Genomic DNA, 16701 nt, shown 5'->3' on the forward strand with positions numbered 1-16701 from the left:
AATCGGGGTAGAAGGGCCTTGGTCAAGGTGGTTACCAAGAACCCGATGGTCAATCTGACAGAGCTCCAGAGTTCCTCTGTGGAGATGGAAGAACCTTCCAGAAGGACAACCATCTCTGCAGCACTCCACCAATCAGTCCTTTATTGTAGAGCAGCCAGATAGCCTGCTTGGAGTTTGGCAAAAGGCACCTAAAGGACTCCGACCATGAGGAACAAGATTCTCTGGTCTGATGAAACCAAAATTTAACACGTTGGCCTGAATGCCAAGCGTCACATCTGGAGGAAACCTGGCACCATCCCTACGGTGAAGCATGGTGGTGGCAGCATCATGCTGTGGGGATGTTTTTCAGACTGGGAGACTAGTCAGGATCGAGGGAAAGATGAACGGACAAGTCTCTAAATGTCGTTGAGTGGCCCAGCCAGAGCCCGGACTTGAACCCAATCTAAGATCTCTGCAGAGACCTAAAAATAGCTGTCCAGTGACACTCCCCATCCAACCTGACAAAGCTTGAGAGGATCTGCTTGGGAGAATGGGGGAACCTTCCCAAATACAGGTGTGCCAAACTTGTAGCGTCATACCCAAGAAGACTCGAGGTTGTAATCGCTCCCGAGTTGCGCAGCAGTCTATGGCACTGCATCTCAGTGCTAGAAGCGTCACTACAGATCCCGTGGTTCGATTCCAGGCTGTATCACAACCGGACGTGATTGGGAGTCCCATAGGGCGGCGCATAATTGGCCCAGCGTCGTCCGGCTTTGGCCGGTGTAGGCCGTCATTGTAAATAAGAATTTGTTCTTAACTGACTCGCCTAGTTAAATTAAGGTTACTTTTAAATAAAGGTTATACAAAGGTGCCTTAACAAAGTACTTAGTAAAGGGTCTGAATACTTATAGAAAAGTGAAATTTTATTTTATTTAAAAAAAAAATAGATTTGCTGTCACGAATCCCGCCGAAGATGGTGCCTCTTCCTGTTCGGGCGGCGCTCGGTGGTCGTCGTCGCCGGCCTACTAGCTACCACCGATCCCCTTTTCTGTTTCATTTAGTTGTGTCTGATTAGTTGCACCTGTTTTGTGTTTAGGTTGTGATTGTGGGCTATTTAAACTCAGTAAGCCCGCCGGATTTTGCGTGGACTTGTTTCTCTGTTCGTTTTGTGGATGTGATATTTTCTGTATTTCTCCGGACTGTTTGTGTCCTGTTTTTGGGCCGGTCATTGTATGCGCCTGGTGTTTTGACCTACTTTTCTCCGGAATAAATACAGTGGTCCTTTACCCTCTGCTCTCTGCGCCTGACTCCGCACCCACTACTCCTAGAAGTCTCTCTGCGCCTGACTCCGCACCCACTACTCCTAGAAGTCTCTCTGCGCCTGACTCCGCACCCACTACTCTTAGAAGTCTCTCTGTGCCTGACTCCGCACCCACTACTCCTAGAAGTCTCTCTGCGCCTGACTCCGCACCCACTACTCCTAGAAGTCGTAACATTTGCAAACATTTCTCAACCTGTTTTTGCTTTGTCATTATGGGGTATTGTTTGTAGATTGAGGGGGAAAAAATCATTTAATCCGTTTTAGAATAAGGCTGTAACGTAACAAAATGTGGAAAAAGTGGGGTCTGAATACTTTATGTCTGATATACTAGTCAAATCCTGTAATGAAATAAAAACACAAAACATTACTTTCTGTGAAGTACAGGAAAGTACTAGTTTTTTATTCCTTCATAATCAAACTTCACAAACAGCGTGAACTTGTACAATACCTCAGAGAGTGAAAATTACAAAAAAAGTGCTGGTAACATTTACAAAAAATCATCCTTACTTAGCGACAATCAGTTTATTCTTCCACACTTTTTTTTAGTATTTTGTATTAAGGCTTAATACTTCTGTATAAAGTATATGCAAGATAAGTCTTCACAGTTTTTCGAAAAAAGTCACAATATTATGTAACATAATGAAGCTTTACGGCTATTTTTCTTTATAATAACAAATACACATCACTGGTAAATATACGTGACATACAGGGCTTACTGTAAAATGGCAGGTAATGATACTGTTTGCTGAAATAACTTGCTTTCACACATTGATAGGAAAGGTCTGACATACCATTGTGATAACTGAAGGAGGAAGAAAGAAAAAGATTATAAGCTTTAAACACTCGGGAGATCGCCTCCTAACTTTGGCACATCCCTTTAAACATTTTCACAAAATATATAAGGTTTGTTTTGGAAATCATATGCACGGAAGAGTAGCAAAACTGGCATATAGTGAAAACATGCTGTGTAGTAAGGTGCTAAATCAGACATATTACATAACCAGCCTTTTCCACTCAGACTGACATGAATAAAGGTGCATTTGTAAGACTCAAAGCATGTAGCTATTTATTTCTCTTATGATTTCAAACTGACTAAAATAACTTAGAAACACAAACTTTTTTTTTTTAAACAATCAAAATAAAGTTGACCAAGTCTCGAAGTAGCCTCTTGTACTCATGCATCCCCGTGGGTTGAGAGAATGGTTGAATATCTCTTACTACTAGTAATGCAGCTCTTCAGCTGTGGCATATGAAAAAGAAAAAGGAGAGCCGTGTTTGATTTCTTATGTCATTTGCTTTGTCTTTTAGAGTATGGATATTCCACAGAGGTTATTTCATGTGGAACATGCGTCTTGAGAAATTAGAAGAGTAATGAATGAGATGGAATCAAAAACGGAACGCAGTACAAAGCTGATATATAGTCGGGGTATTCACTAAGCTGCACTAGTTAACAGACCAACAGATGGGAGCGCTAGCCGTAGAACTTACCAATTTCACCCTCATGCATACTGTACGGTTAAAGTGATGCAACAAGCTTGCTTAAATAGCCTACATCACAAAAGCAATTTGGCTTTAGTGCAAACACTATTGGCTGGCTTCAGCTTCTCAATAATAACAAGCTCACCAAGGAGATTACAAGAAGGCACATACTTATGCTTCATATTTAGACAAACTGCAACATCTTTCAATAACACCACAAAGCGGTTATAACAGGAAAGCTACTATTCCCAGATACCAAAAATTATAATTATCATGATTGCTATCATAAATGATTGATGGTTTATAATTATCAATAGAGAACATTTCGACTTCAACAATATTTCACCCCACTACTCTTGATGTCTATTTCCTTACGGATAATTATGAATTCTAATATGTTTGGGTGGACTTTGATTTGTTGGATGACTAAACTGATGTTAAAATTGACAGGGAAAGAGGTATTTCCCATCCATCAGTGTTTTTCTACAGAAATGTTGTAGTCTTTTTTTTCTCCCATTTTCAAAAATGTTATCAATAATGTCCCAGAAAGATGTACTCCGACCTGACCTCAGATCTTTACATATGAGTGTTTTAAAACAGAAAAATAAGTAAATCAGTGAAGAAATTGAATGTTTTAACATGGAGGAAGTTTAATGTGTTATGTTGGCATCATTTGAAAGAAAATATTGTCTACATAACATAAACTTTTATTACCTTTGGTTCCGTTACCACCATCTTTTTCTGATGAGGACATTTTACAATGAGTGCATGTTTATGGGACATCTTGTGACTCTCAACTCCTTCCTGTCCCTCACTTAGGGCTTGTAAGAGCAATTTCATTTAGTCCAAAACAATCACAAGAGGAAACAGAACGTCTGATTGGTCAAACATGTCAACTCTAAACAACAATATGTGCGTGTCCAAGTTCATAATGTGTCTCAAAGACAACAGGTTTCCATTCTGTACCTTTAAACAAAAATCTTTTTTTTTTTAATAAAAAAAAACGTTTAAAACATAACCTTTTACACAGCATTACACCTGTACACAGACAGCGCTTTTATTTCAAATACTGTGGCTTGAAGAATGTGTCAAATGTTCTGTGTTGTATTGCTTTCCATCAACAAAGACCTAAATATGATTAGTGCAAATCTCTTTTCTGGTTTGATAAGTGGTAGTTGACTCTGCAAAAGACTTTAACATTAAGACGACATATACTGAGTGGTTTAGTTTGATTATTGAATTGCTATTAAGTGGTATCCCTTTTGATATTTCAGCATATACTTATTAGAACAGTCTTTCGTTAGAACAGAGAATTTTGAAATTGTTATTGTATAATAATGACGGACAAATTTGAATAAGCCTGACAAAATGCAACAATTTAGCAGATATATTCAGCACCTTATTGAACTTAATTAAAATGGTGCAAATATAATTAGCAATTTCCATTAAAAAAAATGGTGTCACTATTCCTTCTCCAGCAGTGTGGACATGCTTCATCTGTCAGTTAATGGGTGTGATAAGGCTTTATTCTGTGCAGTCGGTTAATGTCTCTCATATAATAGCTCTCAACTTGGAAATGTTGGAAAACTCAGTCCAGTGTTTGACAAGTCAAATTATAAAACTTCCTTGTACATACATTACATTTTTTTTTCTTTTTTTACGTATCACCTATTTCAAAACAGCAGTCATACAATTCAAACAAGGTTGTTTCATAACAGTAATAAAAATAAAAACCAACTAGGAGCACACATAAAAGAAAACAAAACTGACAAAACAACATTACTGCAGCAGGGTTCCTTAATTGTGATGTTAACTACCTGTACTACAACAGCTCCACTTCTGCCAAGTTCATTATTTTAATATATAAGGAGTATTTGATCAGGAAGATAAAGAAATCGCAAGCCAAAGCAGGCAACAAAACCTAAAAACAAAATATTCTTAACTAAATACATGTGTATATATAAATGCCCCTCACATTTGACTGCAGGTGCATTTTTTTCCAAAAAAGCTTGACTGTCTGTTTAAAAAACCTACACTTCGAGTGCACACTGAATGTCTGATTTATCACTGAGGGGGATCTTACAATGTCCTATGGGAGACGCTGACGTTATGACACTACTACACTAAAGAAGCATGACACGAGTTACGGATCGGATCCTATTTCGAACTTCCAGCTCGAAAACAAGCTTCAAAAGGCCATACCTCATCAATACGTGAAATATTAACAACCACAAAAAAAATCCCAAGGGGTTGTTACATTCTTCTTTGATATGAACAATTAATATGACAGAAAATATATCATGTAGTAATCGATATCACGTATGCCACCAACTGATAAGAAATTTGGTCCACATCTTTAAGATGTTAATACAACTCAATTCATGTGAATATTATTACACTGTATTGTTGTTTTTGCAGTGATTATTCATCAAATGTCTGCTGGCTATTGGGCTTCATGCTCTCTGGGAAGAATGTATCTGTAGCAGGCTCTAGGGTAGCCATCAAAATGTACTAATATCGTATTGTGGAACATTTGTTTTTATTTTAAAGGCCTTTAAATCAGATTTAGGCCTCTTTGCGTTACTTGGATTGGTTGTTATGGGCAGCGGTAAATTTAATCTTCCTAATCTTTTACTCAATGGCATCAACACATTGCAAAACCAATAAACAAATATGTGCAAAAGCAACTAGCATCTTGGTCCATCTCAAAGTATGAAAAAAAAAACGGTATAAATTCGCTATGGATCTTCCACTATATGTTTGAAAAACTTTTTGAGACATTTGTCTTTTGAATATTAGTCAGGCCAATTGATCAATTGTGCATGGCACTTCAGTTGAGTATCAGTTTTCCACCAATCCAGTGCATTTTGTTTATTAGAGAATAAAAGCTTTTGAAATCAACAATATGGCAGGAAGAAATCAATTACTGAAAACTGGAATAGCAGACGAACGGATCAAACAAAGACAAACATATGAATCAAACCAAATCAAATGCGTATTGGAAAGGCCTAAATCAATTAGCTGAGAGTATGTAGAGAAAAATAACTAATAGATATTGGGTATTACTTTTAAGCAGAGGAACAATGCAACATTTAAAATCTTATTCATGTAATAACATGCTATAGTTTTACATCCCAGCTACTACGTGTCAGATTTATTTTTTCTGTTTTGCTGAATTTCTTTAGAAAAGCTATTTTTGGTCTACAGTAGGCACATCAACACAACTATTCAACTACAGTCTACCGATCGTGATCAGAGTATAAAACGCAGTAACGCATTTTCACAAGCACCCTGTCTTTAGTATCAAAATAAAATAGAACAGTTAGCCATCTAGCCAGATTTGAACGCGTACAAATGTACAGGAACGTACATCTTGGTAGTCTTTGTTATCGCTTACACAACAGATTATGTTCTTTCTGCTTGAAACTCAAGACACTGTGATATTCTTATGATTCTTTGGTGTTTACGGCAAGAACAACAAAAACATGTCATCCAACATGTTCAATAAACCCCTAATGGTTCAACAACAACACACCTTCAACAACAACACAACCTTCAGCAACATGGAAGTTCTGCATGTTTGTTCAACAACAACACACCTTCATGGAATGTTCAATAAACCCCTAATGGTTCAACAACAACACACCTTCAACAACAACACAAAGCAATATTGTCATGGAAGTTCTTGCATGCATGTTGACAACGTATTGAGAACCAATAAACAAGTTACCTTCAACAACAACACAAAGCAACGTATTGTCATGGAAGTTCTGCATGTTCAATAAACCCCTAATGGTTCAACAACAACACACCTTCAACAACAACACAAAGCAACGTATTGTCATGGAAGTTCTGCATGTTCAATAAACCCCTAATGGTTCAACAACAACACACCTTCAACAACAACACAAAGCAACGTATTGTCATGGAAGTTCTGCATGAATTATATATGATTAGTTAGGTGAAAGTGTTAACCGAACCTATTAGGTGAAAGAGGGACCAACTTAGAAAAAAACATATGGGTAACACAGTGCAGTGCATGTTGCTTAATCTTACCATAGACATAAACTATCCTCTGGACATGTTAGAAGTTCAAGAGACCTGCCGAAAGCCCCAAGACATCCAAAGGTGCTAAGCAAGCTACTGTTGAGGCTCTTTTATTCAGCACCTTTCAAACGCTACAGCTTCTGGATGAGTCAGTATTCTCTATAACTAAAAGACAACATTTACCGGGGGGGGGGTTGAAATATTGCATATGAAACCCAATCAGACAGGCACCAGAGCACGCCATGGTCCAGAAGAGCACGCCATGGTCCAGAAGAGCACGCCATGGTAGCAAGCAAACCATTGTCGTGTACGCAGGGGGAATATTCTGCCCTGGGTTTAGAAGCTATAGCAAATACAATGATGGAATCATCAATGCAAGAGATGCTAAGCAGTGCTTTTCTGAGACTTGACCTGTAAATCATCTCAATTTGAGCTAGCCAGTGACATTTAAATGAAACATCAATACGAGTGGGATTTATTGCGGATATTCAGCTAAACATAAACCAACTTAGAGGGGGAAAATGTCCCAGGACAGAATAACCAGCAGACCAGCGAATAGTGAAAAGAAAGTAAATGATCTGGTGTCCTAGTAAGGCTGTTGGGGGTCACGTTGTCTGTGACGACATAGTCACGTAAAGTGATGCCAGACTAGTTAGGAATGTTCTGGACAATACAGGAATGTCAATGTTTCAAATGTGCGGCGGGTATTGGGCTCGGATAATGTACAGCATGAACTTTCCCCTATCAATTCAAGTTAGAGATACGCAAAAACAAGAAAAGATGACGATTGATCTCCAAATCATATTCTAGAGAGTAACACTCTTATACAACGATAGTAAAGAGAAGAATGCTGAAGAGAGGCTGATAATATGGGACAGCTGTCCGATTCTGGTTCGTAAGGACACTTATTACAGTCGACACTCGGACAAAGGCTTGCTACTCTTCGCGTAAAACGTGTTTGCACTTCTAACTGGTATTGCTGTGGTGTTGTGGACCGGAGTAGCTGAATCAAATATAGTACTGCATCTGTGTGACTGATCATGCACAGAAATTCAGGTGCACGTGTAGCTATGTGCAGGGACAGAGAAGCATAGTTGATTGCTAGGTCAGAAACGGATTTCGACTGCCTATCATCGCCCGAACCAGCACAAAGACACAAGTATACACGCAATCCATCAATATGAACTACAAGCAGGGAACAAACACACGGTATGTGCTCAACTGACTGGGAGGTCTGAAGTGAGAGCGTGAGCATTGAATTCTGAGAGAACAGCTAGGCTATGTCTAAGGACAACATTTGATTGCGGTAGGAATTTTGCATCAAAAGAAAATGTGAAAAGGGTTTTAGTGACCACTATAGAGCTACTACTAAGAGCAACCCCCCCCCCCCCCCACAAAAAAAAAATGTAATTATGGACGTTCAGAATGGCAGAAGAATGATAGCTAAAGCTGATAAGCCAAAAGTCATGACAATTTAGGTGTGCTTACAAACCTGGGCAAACTCTTTGAGATTACATCGTTTTAGACTAACAAAACAATTGTGTGTGTGTGTGTGTAATGGCAAATATGAAGATAGGGACCAGCTACTATATCATATTATTGTACATGCTTATTCATTGTTTTAATGAAGAAGAGTTGGGTGGGCTATGCCCTTACTGTTTTACAGTAAATTAACTCCAGTTGTTTATCATAGCGGTTTTCTCTTTATGTATTAGTTACAAAGCTATGTATGACAGCAGGAAATAAAAACACAAATCTATCTGTATATAAATAGAAGATTTGAGGCGGATAAAGATATTTTAAAAGGCTTTCTTAGGATGCACTGTGTTATGACTATGACCAACATTGTTGTTGTAGTAGTATAAATATTGTCATCATTTGTGTATAGATTATCATGTGTATATACTGTATATATTTGGAAAATGTACTGTAGGAGAGCAAAACTACTTTATGAAGATTTCGTATAGTACTGTACAAATAGGCACTTGATAGATAGGCACACTCCTTATATCCCTCAAAGCACATTCATTTAGCTGCAGTTCTGTCTGTATCTCAAAATGTTTATATCATACGTGTTGTTAATGAAGAGGTGCATGTACTGTATATCCATTAGATTCAACTGATACCATGTAGTTGGAATTGATCTATATGATGTATGCCAGCAGGTTTACTGTCAGTGTAACTGTTCGTTACTATCTGAGTTACTATGCAAGATACTGTGGAAGCACATGAAATGAATGTGAGGACACTGATGTAAGCTGTTAGACAAATAGCATGAGTATTTCTAAGCCTTCTAGAACTAGAAGTACACTCGGGGGGTTCCAAAGGTTTCTTCGGCTGTCCCCATAGGAGAACGCTTTTTTCTCTCGCTTCAGGTAGAACCCTTTTTAGTTCCGGGCAGAACACTTTTGGGTTCCATATAGAACCCTCTGTAGAAAGGGCTCTACCTGCAACCCAATAGGGTTGTACCTGGAACCAAAAAGGGTTCTTCAAACGGTTCTTCTATGTGGACAGCTGACAACCTCTTTTTTTGGGGGGTCTACATAGCACCTTTTTTTTCTAGGAGTGTATATCACATGTGCTGTGGCATTCAAGCATATCACTACTTTAGTTCTTATATCCCCCCCCTCTCTCTCTCATTGAAAAAGAGGTTTGTGTCCACCCAGAAGATATGTGCTTCTGGCAAGCTGTGATGTCTTCAATGGCTGTCTATCCTGTTTGCCCACTAACTAAAAATGAATCACAAACACACCGGTTGACAATGGTTGCCAGATAAAAGGTCAAAGTAAAGCCCTGAAACACACAAGCACACGGATGATTCAAACACTGAAAAACTGATCCTGTGTCTCTACCCTTAAGTAAAAATGTGAAATATAAGAAAGGGACCGTTATAAAAACACAGAACGAAGAGCTATAGGCTTAATTCTGCGTAACTCTATACCTGTGAGTATATTGTATAGTTGAAAAAACACGTTACGTTCCAGCAATCTTACAAACATAAATGGGACAGTTACGACAGGGGTGTATTTCATGTTTTCACAACTTTCTGACTATTCATTGAACACAATAATGGGACATCAGCCACGGGTACAATAAGTGAATGAAACAAAAAAGAGAGCTGTTATAAGTAAGGCCAGGGGGAAAACAAATCCTAGGTAGTTCATCAGCCATGTCAATGTATAGTATCATAAGGTGTTACTAATGCTAAGCTTCTGCTTGTAAGTCAAGTTTGCCTTCAAACACACGTATGAGTGAGGTCAACCGTCTATGGGTAACCAACAGGCCTATACCTCAGTACTGTCAATGTCATGTCATATATCCATTGAACCTCTCATCAGCCGTGGGATAATATGGATGATTTATAGCCCAAATCCGCTCTCGAAAACGCTGTCTATTAAAAACCAACATCTACACCGCTATTGTCTTTTTAAACAACCTGTGACAACGAGAAAATGACGCACTTTAAGAAAGACATCTACAGTCAATAGTGCATTTGATTCATGTGTTACATAAATATCATTTAGGCTGACTGTATGAGACTGCCAAGTGGTCCAAACAATCACTTGATATCACTTGATAATCTTGATAATCACAAAATAATGCTAGATTATCTCACTGGTAATACACTTGGAAGCAACTATTGTCTGGTCTTGGTTTCATTATAAATAAGTGATGGCTCCATGGCTATCATAGAGTGCATTCATTATTCTGGTTTTGTGAAACTGAAGGTTGGACTTGCTTTCACGGTGCATGGCACACACTGTGTTTACTGGGACTTATTTGGTAACTGTACTGCTCTGCCTAGACGGTTGACCATTTCTATATTATTCCATAAGGCAGACAACCACCAGGGCCTGTAAACCACATAGTAGGACAAAAATTCAAAAGATGGAACTCCGTCAGGGCCTCAACTTACTGTTGAGAGTTAGAATAGTAGAATACACAAGGTGCAACTTGTAGTAATCGTGGCTGAATTACCGACTGGGCAAGCAGGGCACCCCAGGGGGATTCCAATTGATTTAGTTAGTCATAGTCATGGCAACATGTGGAGAACGGCAGGAAATTAGCTGTCAAACTGCAAAAACAATTGTTCTGTAAAACAAACTCATTCGTTTACTTTTTCGTTAATGAAATACTTTTTTTCTGCCAACATATCCCTCTGTACGTATTCAATCATAGTTTTTAATCCCAGTTCTGAGTTCATGTGTAGCGGCTAATTGTATAGCCAGTAGGCTGTGTGTTTGGAGATGGACTGAGGTGACTGAAGCTACAGCGACCAGTGTGATAATGGCTGGGGTCACGTTTGCTGTTCTCCAAATAGCATTTTTTTTTTATATTTAAAAAACTGTATCGAAATGCAGTAAATGAGCTTCAGCTTTCTTAAAACAGTCCGGACTAAGACCCTGGTTTACGGCCATGAACACTACCACCAACACCAACAACAACAACAACTGTATGGCAGAGCAATAACATGTGATCAAAATAGATCACAGCAGTCCCTTACATACTGTAGCCATCTGTTAAGGACATTGCCTCAGCAAACCTACGCCTACAGAGAGTCCTCCAAGAATAGAGACAAATTAACATTGCATGCAGCCATTCAGTGTTCCTTGACTTAGTGTGGCAATTGAAGCTATAGAGTAGAATCAGGTATAGGCTTATGTTCCCCTAGAGATCTCTGCAGCAGAGGATAACAAACTGCTGGCCAATCACAAGTCACATACACTTACCTACGTATTTATTTGGACAGCGAAGCTAAAACGTTTAATATCGTCTTATGAAGCGCCAGTACAGAATATTTACCGCTTAGAAATGAAAGCACTTTATGTATCTCGTCCTCCCCATTTTAAATATTGGACAAATTCACTTATAGTGAATACTTATTGTGTCATTTTGGTGTCGCTTTTATTGTAAATAAGAAAATAATATGTTTCTGGACACTTTTACATGAATGTACCAAGTTACAGATGCACAAAGATCCCTCAAAACATGCTATCCTCTCACCATTACCAATAACAGGGAGGTTACCATTTTTTTTTGGGGGGGGGGGGGGCATGATATTTATGTCTCTGTAACTTTATCACACATCATTATTGACGATTCATTCATAATTATCCATAATCATGGTAGCATCCACCTTAATTTATAATCGTTCAGAAATATGATATTCTAATTTACAATGAAAGTGACTCCAAAATACACTACACATTATTTACCATTCATCTCTAGTGGGCACAACAGCACAACAGCACAACCAATATGAACTGCAAATGCATCCAACGGGTTTGTAGTCACAAGCTTGCGTGTTAGGAATATGGGACCAAGTAATAAACTTTTGACTAAATATAATACACTATAAGTGAATTCGTCCAAATACTTCGAATTACGTTCAACTGGGGGGACTACATACATAACGTGCTTTCATTTCTAAACGGTAAAACAGATATGTATGAAAATATGCTGGGGTATAGAGACAAATGAAACATGTAGATTCACTGTTCCACAAAACACGTAGGGGAGTGTATATTGTTTCCTTCGCCTTGACAACCACATGCTAATTCAGTGACCAGATGGAGACTATGACATAACATGAAGACACCGCTCTGATGCATGCACTGGGTCCGGTGTTTCTGATATGAGGATATCCCAACTTTGTGATCTATGTTAATTACAGTCCTCATCACGTCCTTGTTTTTCCCCATTTGAAAGAGACAAAGATAGAACACAGTGAAGCTGGCGGGAGACTTTTCTCAGGTACACCTTGCCTTTTCAAATAGCAACCAGCTGAATTGAAGGTAACTAAAGCACTAGGCACAAAATGCCATATACTTCTTCCAATAGGGGCAGTGTATTTACCAGTATCAATGTTTGATCAATAGATGTCTTCGTAAATGTGCATCACAAATGTGTTTATTAGCCCATGAGGGTTAGCAAAAGCTGCTTCTCATAGTACCTGCACTGCATATTGCAAAGGAAGCCCTACAGTTCAGGTATTACACATCCACTTGGGACACCAACAGTTTGATTATACCAACACACACAAACACTCACACAGACATACAAAACACAAGAGACACACACTTGTGAAACAATTTACAAATAGCAAATAAGCTTCGTACAATCTCCCACCCACCCTCCTTATTCCCAAAGCACGCCTATGATTTATGTGTGTCATTTATGTCCACGCACACTATATATCAAAAAAAGTTAGTTTTTGGGGGGGGTATCTTTTGGCATGAATGCTTTTTGTATGAAAATTCAGCATCTGTTCTAATGTATGCAGTGCGATAACTGCTGTTAGAAGGGATTAACTCCTGAAAAGAATGCATTTAAAAAGGGTAAAAACAGAGAGAAGCTCACACGATGGTTCGGATTTGAATAAAAAATAAATGCTTGCACAAACACGGCACAAGTCAATACATATAGTAGCAAGCAATAACAAAAGCCAAGAAACGTTGAATTACCTTATCGAAAAATAGAACAAAAGCTATTCTAACACGTGAATTCTACAACCAAACATTCGATAAAAAATGATTATTATTCTCTAAAACTAAAATATCTCTGGTAACAGTAGTGCACTTATCGGTTTAAGCAGTGCAACATATATGCAAGAAAATAATGCAGTCCTCTTATCAAGCTTTTAAGAAATATTTTTTTTTTCCTTTAGAAAAAAAATAAAAAACGAAAATCATAGAATTTAATTTCTTAAGTAAAACAATTCAATATTAAGCACAGGCATTTGAAGAAAATTTGCAATGCAGCACTTTGTTTCTATCTACAACATATTGTTTTCAGACTGTACTGTAATTGTGGTTAGTTACGATCTCATCGTTGTAACTCAAAAAAAAAAAGTGTCTACTCAAAAGAAATGAGCAAAAACGTCAGATTGCAGTTTCAGGCAGACGTGTCTGTCTTATTTTGGATCAAATGCAAGAACAACAAGACAAATATCAGAGCAGAGCCTTTGAGTGACGTGACACTCGAACGGTCTCCCCGCTCCCTACTCCCAAATCTATTCTGTACACACTTGTGTCTAGGTATCCGGTGAAAACAGGAATGTTTCTTATTGTCTGGAAAGTCCATCTGCAAATTGTGGTATATTATGAAGTAGGCTAATTATTGACCCGGGTATATGTTTATCATGCTTTATTTTGCCTCGTGTCTCTCTTGTCTGCATGTCATGTCCGTACATGACATGCCATTTGGGCCACCAGGTGGAGCTAAGATTTCAGGAGTAGTGCATTTCATTTTCTCCACCTGCTCAAATAGCTGGGTCATAATCCTTAGGAACAGGGTAGACAAGAGTTTTAGGTCATAGGATGATATTTCTGTCCAATGCAAGTTCACAGAATCATTCTCAATTCACCGGTAATCCATTTGACGGCTGTCTTAAACTTCCTTGGTAAATCATTCCATTATCAAATAATATATATATCTTTTTTTTATTTTTATCATTTGAACGATAATATTAATAATGACGAATCGCGTCGTAATCTACAGTTTATAACAGACTGGTACACGTTGTGGGAGCAGCAATCATGATAAGTCTGGTGACATACTCAAGCCTGCCACAACTGCCCATGTCAAATCCTCTTCATAGAACTAAACAATCATTTAGAAACAGATTAAGTCAAGAAGAACTTTCTTCTGTCTTCTGTTAATAAGTTATAGCCTGAACAGTCTTCTAAGATATTAGTGGCAGTGTATGCAAACGAAATAAACTCCTAACAATATTACTTTTTGTTTGTTTGTTGCTCAAATACTGTCTTATCAACAACCCTAATTTCGTCAACTTAACCTGAACCATCAAACTGCATGGACAGTAAAACATTAACCAAATAACCATTCCTATACCCACTCACAGGAAGTTACATTTCAGTACAATTAGTCAAATCAACTTGTACCTCCACAACAGCTGCATTTTAATCCCTCGATACCATAATAATAAATAAAAACCCAGTGTCAAATGAATTACTCTCCTTTTCTTATCCGACATAAGAAGGCAAACTTGTGACCAACAATATTTTTTAAGAGGGAATCTTTAGCCCAAGCCAGATATTTTTTTTTTTGTTTATTTGAAAATCATACCACAGTAAGCTTGGACGCCTATAGTGCCCAAAACGGTCAATATGGGATCACATTTACCATGTTAGAAATTCCATGGCAATGTTTGCACACGCGCACACACACACACACAAGCAGTCACGCACACATACAAATACACAAGCACACACATACACACATGAACACATACACTCATACAAACATATATCTATACTGTATATAGGTGTGTAAGTTTGAATTTGTGTATGTGTGTGTTTCTTTCGTAGGCCTTTCGGTAGTGTTCAACACATAAATCAGTAATTTTAGGAAAGCATACATTTAGAGGCCTGTAGTAAGGATCCATCCAGTGGATCAATATCAAACTACAAAGCCTTAAGGCCACCATCTTGTTTTTCTTTTAGAATAACAACAAAAAAAACTCCTTTCTGGGAAACTTAATGTGCCAGTGTCTATACTCATTACTCTTCATGCCCCAAAATAAAAAAATCTAGTGCCATTTTTCTTTTTCATTCTTTTTTTAAAGAAGTGCATCTATTTGTACTTATCCATCGGAGACATGCATTCGCATGTGGTCATTGAAGTGCTCAATTTGGTCGAACTTGGCAGGACAGACGGAGCACACGTAGGTGGTCCCTTCTTGGCAGCTTGCCTCCGCAGCCACACCCACTCCTGTTCCGACCCCACCCCCTATTCCGGCGCCTCCGCTGACGGGCATGGCGAGGGCCACCACTCCGGCGCCGGGTTCGGGCACGGCCATGGGAATGGAGACGGGACCACCGGCGCCTGCTGCCCCCGACAGCCCCGTGACGGCGCCCGCTGTGCTGTGCAGAGCCATGTGTCTCTCCAGCAGGGTCTTGTGCGAGAACTTCTTCTTGCAGATGTAGCACTCGTAGGACTTCTCTCCACGGTGCAGCCGCATGTGGACGTTGAGGGAGCTCTTTTGGGTGAAGCGTTTGTTGCAGATGCTGCACTGGTAGGCACGCACCCCTGTGTGTGTGACCATGTGTTTGATTAGGTAATCCTTCAGGGAGAACGAGCGCCAGCAGATGCTGCACTGATGTGGTTTCTCACCTGGATATACACAGAAGTCACAGTCATTAGGAGGGAAAAATGGGACAGGAAAACACAAAACCGTGCTAAACAACGAAGGACACCGACAGCGCAACTCAATTCTTCCAATGTAGCCTTGAAAATGTCATTTTGAAAATGAACGAGGACTGTGCCCGTCACAAAACAAGTTCAAACCAATGCCCTAACAAAGTTTGACCTCACTGCCAAGCAGCCATTGTTGATCTGCACACTCGTCCTCGATCTGTTTACAAATAAGTATCTCGGCTTGAATATATTTTTGAAAATATTGAAAATAACATAATTCTGCTCTTAACTGGAATATAAAGAGCCCGTTTATGAATTCTGGTAGAATTAGAACCCCTTCCAACGTCCTGCTCAGTGGTAGTTGCCATCCCCCTTTTTTTACATTTTTCATATTTATGCACCAACCACCACCCACTGATAAAACTCTAAATTACAAATAGTAATCAATGTGTCATATTTTACAGGACTAGCTTCATTGGCAACCATACAGGACCTTAAGTATCGCTCACTGTATTAATCAAATACAGAAATATCAGCTATGATGCAGGCTGCCAAAGTTCATTTTTCAATGTGACAGAGCCTTAGAACTCATTTGTACCGCTCAGCTGAATCAAAATCAGGGATTGACATTAAGGTAGCCTAAAACTGATATTTCTGGTTCCTCCCCATTGTTTAAGTGAAGACAATTGATGGCATTACTTTGTGTAAAAAAAAGA

The 16701-nt window shown here is 38.8% G+C and overlaps 1 protein-coding gene and 1 long non-coding RNA gene across 2 annotated transcripts in view; both read right to left on the reverse strand.

Moving 5' to 3' along the window:
* Window positions 1-1668: 1668 nt before the first annotated feature.
* LOC135573759 (uncharacterized) lies at window positions 1669-6714 on the reverse strand. The gene is made up of 2 exons (XR_010464889.1): window positions 6510-6714; window positions 1669-6314 (listed from the first exon to the last, which is right to left on the reverse strand). It is a non-coding gene; the product is annotated as an uncharacterized LOC135573759 (long non-coding RNA).
* Window positions 6715-9437: 2723 nt separating this feature from the next.
* LOC115135525 (zinc finger and BTB domain-containing protein 20-like) overlaps window positions 9438-16701 on the reverse strand; it is a 42786-nt gene continuing 35522 nt past the window's right edge. Inside the window, exon 5 of the mRNA XM_029670300.2 lies at window positions 9438-15961. Coding sequence (XP_029526160.1) covers window positions 15432-15961 — 530 coding nt within the window. The 3' untranslated portion in view covers window positions 9438-15431. The remainder of the gene's footprint in view (window positions 15962-16701) is intronic.

Source organism: Oncorhynchus nerka, linkage group LG10 (assembly GCF_034236695.1).
Source record: "Oncorhynchus nerka isolate Pitt River linkage group LG10, Oner_Uvic_2.0, whole genome shotgun sequence".
Taxonomy (NCBI): Eukaryota; Metazoa; Chordata; class Actinopteri; order Salmoniformes; family Salmonidae; genus Oncorhynchus; species Oncorhynchus nerka.